Source organism: Corticium candelabrum, chromosome 20, assembly GCF_963422355.1.
Source record: "Corticium candelabrum chromosome 20, ooCorCand1.1, whole genome shotgun sequence".
NCBI classification, from domain to species: domain Eukaryota; kingdom Metazoa; phylum Porifera; class Homoscleromorpha; order Homosclerophorida; family Plakinidae; genus Corticium; species Corticium candelabrum.
The window spans coordinates 3,015,597-3,020,596 of NC_085104.1; the positions used below are offsets into that span (position 1 = coordinate 3,015,597).

The 5,000-nt window shown below is 40.3% G+C and overlaps 1 protein-coding gene across 2 annotated transcripts in view; it reads right to left on the reverse strand.

Annotated features, from left to right (window-relative positions):
- Positions 1–1,194: 1,194 nt before the first annotated feature.
- The window catches only part of LOC134195618 (uncharacterized), a 10,606-nt gene continuing 6,800 nt past the window's right edge, over positions 1,195–5,000 (reverse strand). For both annotated transcript variants that reach the window (XM_062664672.1, XM_062664671.1), the window contains exons 2-6: positions 4,791–4,936; positions 4,603–4,726; positions 4,453–4,538; positions 2,099–2,582; positions 1,195–1,882 (exon numbers count right to left, since the gene is read on the reverse strand). In XM_062664672.1, coding sequence (XP_062520656.1) covers positions 1,431–1,882; positions 2,099–2,582; positions 4,453–4,538; positions 4,603–4,726; positions 4,791–4,936 — 1,292 coding nt within the window. In that variant the 3' untranslated portion in view covers positions 1,195–1,430. The remainder of the gene's footprint in view (positions 1,883–2,098; positions 2,583–4,452; positions 4,539–4,602; positions 4,727–4,790; positions 4,937–5,000) is intronic.

Sequence of the window (5,000 nt, forward strand, 5' to 3'; positions counted from 1 at the left end):
CGAGTTTCCTTTGTGTTCACTAGCCAGCGCTCTGCTTCCTGGGAAAGCAACGCCCACTACGTCCGGTTATGGTTTTGCCAAATTATCAGCGCTATAACGAAGAAGAAACTGGACTACGACCGACACAACACAATTCGACATATGCAACTACTTTGTCTTACGACGTTGGCTTTACTCTGTGTAGTAATGGCGACTCCGCGAGCAAAACGGTGGCGGAGAGTGTGACTAACATTCGCCTTGGAATGCAGTCGAAATCGCTACCAAACGACAACGTGTGCTATTCGAAACGGCGTCATATGTTTCTTACGTTATAGTATCGCATAGGATCTTTGATTTGATAACATATAAGGTAACCTACATGCATCAACTAATAGTCTTGCTCTTGGTCTAGTTATCTGTTGAGAGGACGAAAGCTGGAGTTGCCCAATTCTAGTGAATTTTTACTGCTCTTGAGAACGAGACGCCAGAAAAAGCGAAACACCATGCAAAGGGCTGTGAAACAACGTGCGAAACGTCACACTATTCGTTTCCGGTAACCAGGAGCCCAACTACAAATGTGGTCTGATTTCTGATCAAAATGCATGTTACATGACATACATTCTTGTATTTTTCAAGCCAGCGTTTTAGATTCTTACCGACTTACAATAGCCTTGCCTTATTTCTTTTACATGTTTACCACAAATTTAGTGATTAGAGTGTCACATGATTTTCTACAAGCTTGGGAGATTCCATGACGCTTCTAGAACTAAGGTAGTCTGTGTGTACAAAAGCAAGACAGCAGGTAATAATATTGAAACACCCCAAATGTATCGACGTTATTTACTTTGAGAAAAAAGGGATTTGACTTCCAACATTCGTCAAGCAAGAGTCAGATGGAACAAATCAGTTTTATCACCTTTCTAGCTAGAAAATTTATCATGCTGCTTGATGTGCAGAAAATTGGTATAAGGTGGCTAGAGAAATCAAGATCGAGAAGCGAATTTGTGTTGTCCTAGTAACATTTTCAAAGACAAGTCTTCCAATTTTGACGCCTGTAAGGCGCTTTATGAATTGTCAACAACGGCGTGACCACACCCATTTCCGGAATAGAATGTTAGTACGTACTCAATGAACTACCCCACAATGTTTTTGCTATACAAATCTCTAGCAACGTTATATATAACCTCAAGTCTGGCCAAGAAAGATGAGACAAGATAGAATTTAGTTTTTGATTTGATAGCATAAAAGCTATACGTACATGTGCAGTGTTACATGTGCTGTTGCAAAGAAACTGATAACAATACCAAAGTCATGGCACGTGCTACAAACGCTAATCATGCGTAATTTTACTGTTCCATCATAGTACAGACTACAAACACAAACGAAACGAATTATTGATACTCGAGAGAAAGACCGAAGAACATGATGGACGTCTGACTGTTTTTGTCTATCTATGGGTCTAGATCAAAGTCTACGACTTGAGGGTAAGCAAAGTAACTCTTTCCTGCGTTGTCTCCATTGCCATAGCAAGTTCCAAACCTTAGCTGAGCGTACTTAGAATTCGGTGGCAATTGCCAGCTTACTCCGTTGCTGTAATGTTTGGGAATGTTGCTAGGATCAGTTGTGGCTGGAAGTACAAATCCATTCCATCGTGTCCAAATTTTTGTATCATTATTGGTTCTTTTGATGTATGGTTTGTCTAAGCCTCCGACATTAAGAATATTGAATGCCACGTCATAGACTTGAAAGCCAAGAAAGTTATGTAGATCTTTGCCTGTACTCAGCAACCAGATACTGAATTCATATGTACTGTTTGGATCAATCGTAAATTGACGTGTAATGCCCCACGGATAGTAACATTGCTGACCTTGCTCTGTGACTCTTGCTATACGAGTGTGTTTACCTATGTCGACATTAAATAGCATAATTTTTAGTTAGCAAAATCATTGCACGTGCACTATGTTTACATATCGTGTTGTGTGTGTGTGTGTGTGTGTGTGTGTGTGTGTGTGTGTGTGTGTGTGTGTGTGTGAGTGTGTGTGTGTGTGTGTGTGTGTGTGTGTGTGTGTGTGTGTGTCTGTGTGTGTGTGTGTGTTTGCTGCAATCCCTGTCGCCTTACCGTTTACAAATGCCATCCCACCGTACTTGGGCATAGTTGACCAGTCTCGCGAATATTTTGTCTTGAACATCCTCATATTCGGATGACGGCGATCAGAAAACAGAATTGACAATGGCTGTTCAATTTCTCGAACAGTCGGGTACCGAAACCACGTTACTCCTACGGATTCTATGGGATGTCTGCGTTTTCGATTTAGCACAAGACGTCCAGTGCCGTAATAGCATGATCCAAATCGTAATGCAACATAACTAGCATTAGTTGGCCATACCCAGTCCTTTCCATTAGTCATGTGGTTTTGAGGATCAGATTGACCATCATTGTCAGTGTCTGGAGTGTCACGAGAAAAAATATATGCTCTCCATTTTTGCCACAAATGATAATGATCATCAGAGTTTTCAAAGTATGGCCTATTCCAGCTACCCTCTATTTTGTCTTTGTTGCTGTCATAAACATAGAAGCCGAAGTAGTTCCTCATATGTTTTTGCTAAAGCACATGTGTGTAGGAAAGTTATTAGCTTAAAGAATCTGTTTAGACTTTTCAGTAATAAAAACAAAAGAATACAAAGAAGCAAGAAATACACACATTCAACACAGAAACAGCACATACAGAATTTACCTTCGTGTATAACAATAATAGTTAATTACTGTTCTACTGCACATCTACACGACGGCACATTCACATCGATACTAACTCTTCTACTAATCTTTAAACTAACCCTACACAATAAGGATAAACGTATGTAGAAACAAGTTTAGTGAAAGATTGAAATGCCATCAGTCTGCAATGATATCTAGACTATTTGCAGTCTGTACACCTAACTACCAGAACATTTTCGTTCGACTAGAATAGAGATGCACACACTGCTGATGAACCACATTTAGATCAGCATCTGCATACACCGTGACTCTCTCGACGTCGCATTTCTTTGACAACAAACTTAACTAATCTTGTTTGTCACAGACATTGTTCTTGCTAGAAATTCCCTCGTGAAGTACAGTATATATAAAAAATATGAGGATTTGCATGTTGTTGCGAGTGTCTTCGGCCAGCCCACGTTTCGGCTATAGGTGCGTTTTGTCACTATCTATGTGTGTACATGCATGAGCTACATCTCATTACCTGCCATTTCCGGAGCTTAGTACCGTTATTCTTTCACATTAGCACATAGCCAGGCCTTGCTGCAGATTGACATCTTCCAATTGGGCTCCAGCCGATACAGACACTTGCAATGTGTTAAAGTTAACGCTAATATTTCCAGACACAGATTCTTTCCGACTGTTCTAAAACCGTTTGACGCCTGTGTGAAGACGATAGCGCTCAATCACTGATGCTGATCACGCCCACTTTCAATGCGTGTTGCTGTGCACAAGTTTTGCACAGCTCCTTTCTAAAAATCCACAGTAACATAGTTTAGAACGTTTTGGAAAAGAACAAAAGCTCTGCGTGTTGTTATAGATATATTTGCCGTGCGCGTCGACCCAAATGGAAGCTTTCTTGCAACTGCCATGCATGCATGGGTTCTAGTCGATAGAAGGTCTAAGGACATCTACAGTGTAACTAGAAACTCTTCCACAAGATTGAGTTAGGTGCTAGTAGTCTTTTTCATGGCAGTTAGGCTTACACACTGCTGCCAACGTAATTTCTTCCTCCTACTAGCTAACTTGATCAACAACTGACTTCGACTTGAAAACGTCGTCTAAATAATTTCATCTATCACTGTCAAATCTATTGTTAAAAAGAAGTGGCATTCGACAGTAAACAAGCTCTTGTGTAGCTACATATCTAAAGCGTGCGTATGTAGACCGAAGCAAAATTGGAAGAATTTTTTGCAATTGCATGTGCTCCGCTGTGTGTGTACACGCTTTACAAAGGCGAGCACAACTTTTTTCCTTTTATCAACGTCCTTATTTTTTCATAATCTACTGCCGTGGATGTTTGGAAACGTGCGAAACTCGTGTAATAACAAGCATTGAATGTAGGCGTCACCAGCGAACATCTGCGCTTGACCGTCATTGTCTTCCTACACAGAATTCGAAAGCTTCACAATAGTATAAAACACTTTAGAAAGATGTTACAAATCCAACAACTGTGGCATTGAAAACCATCGATCGGCTGGAAATCTGCCAGAGCATGCCCTATTAAAGATGGACACCTCCAGAGAAGGATGCATGCTGTCTGACGACAATTTTAAAGCTAAGTATGCAGTGTAATTCGCTTACTTGCTTGGCATCAATTTCTTGGTATTAATTAAAGACGAAAACTAATAAACAGCTGGTTAAAATAAAAATTTTAACAGACTGATATAGTATAGAAGCGTCAACACAAACAGAACAAACATATATTCGTTCTTTACCGATGCGTGGATGTCAATGGAGAATTCATAGGTCTTCCAAGGATTAATCATGACGAGCGAAGATATTGAATCACAATCGCAATAGTCTAAAATTAGAAAGTAATATCTTACAGCCACGATAGTGAATCATAATAAAGACAGATCTTATACCTTGCTCTGCATATGTATTCTCTTTTTGTCTACAATTGACGTAGTTACCATGCCCATCGGCTTCCAATTTTTGCCAACCAGAATTAAAATACCATCTGTGAAAGAGTCTCTCACCGCCAAGAGCCTACCCAAGTACTACACGATGAATATAGATGCACAGACAACGATTAATGTAAGAGTTACCATACCTGACAAAGAAGAACGGTAGCAAAGCAAAGGAAATAAAGCTTCCTCATCGTCGAGCAACAGCCGTGAGCCAACTGGTGAGAAATAGAAAGGTGGTGTTTGTTATGGCTTTTACAGTGCAACCGTGTGCAGCCCTTCTTGTCTCCTCCTTCAACAGCAACACATTATTGTCAGGCTATACGACACTCTCTTACCACCGCCTTTATTTAGCT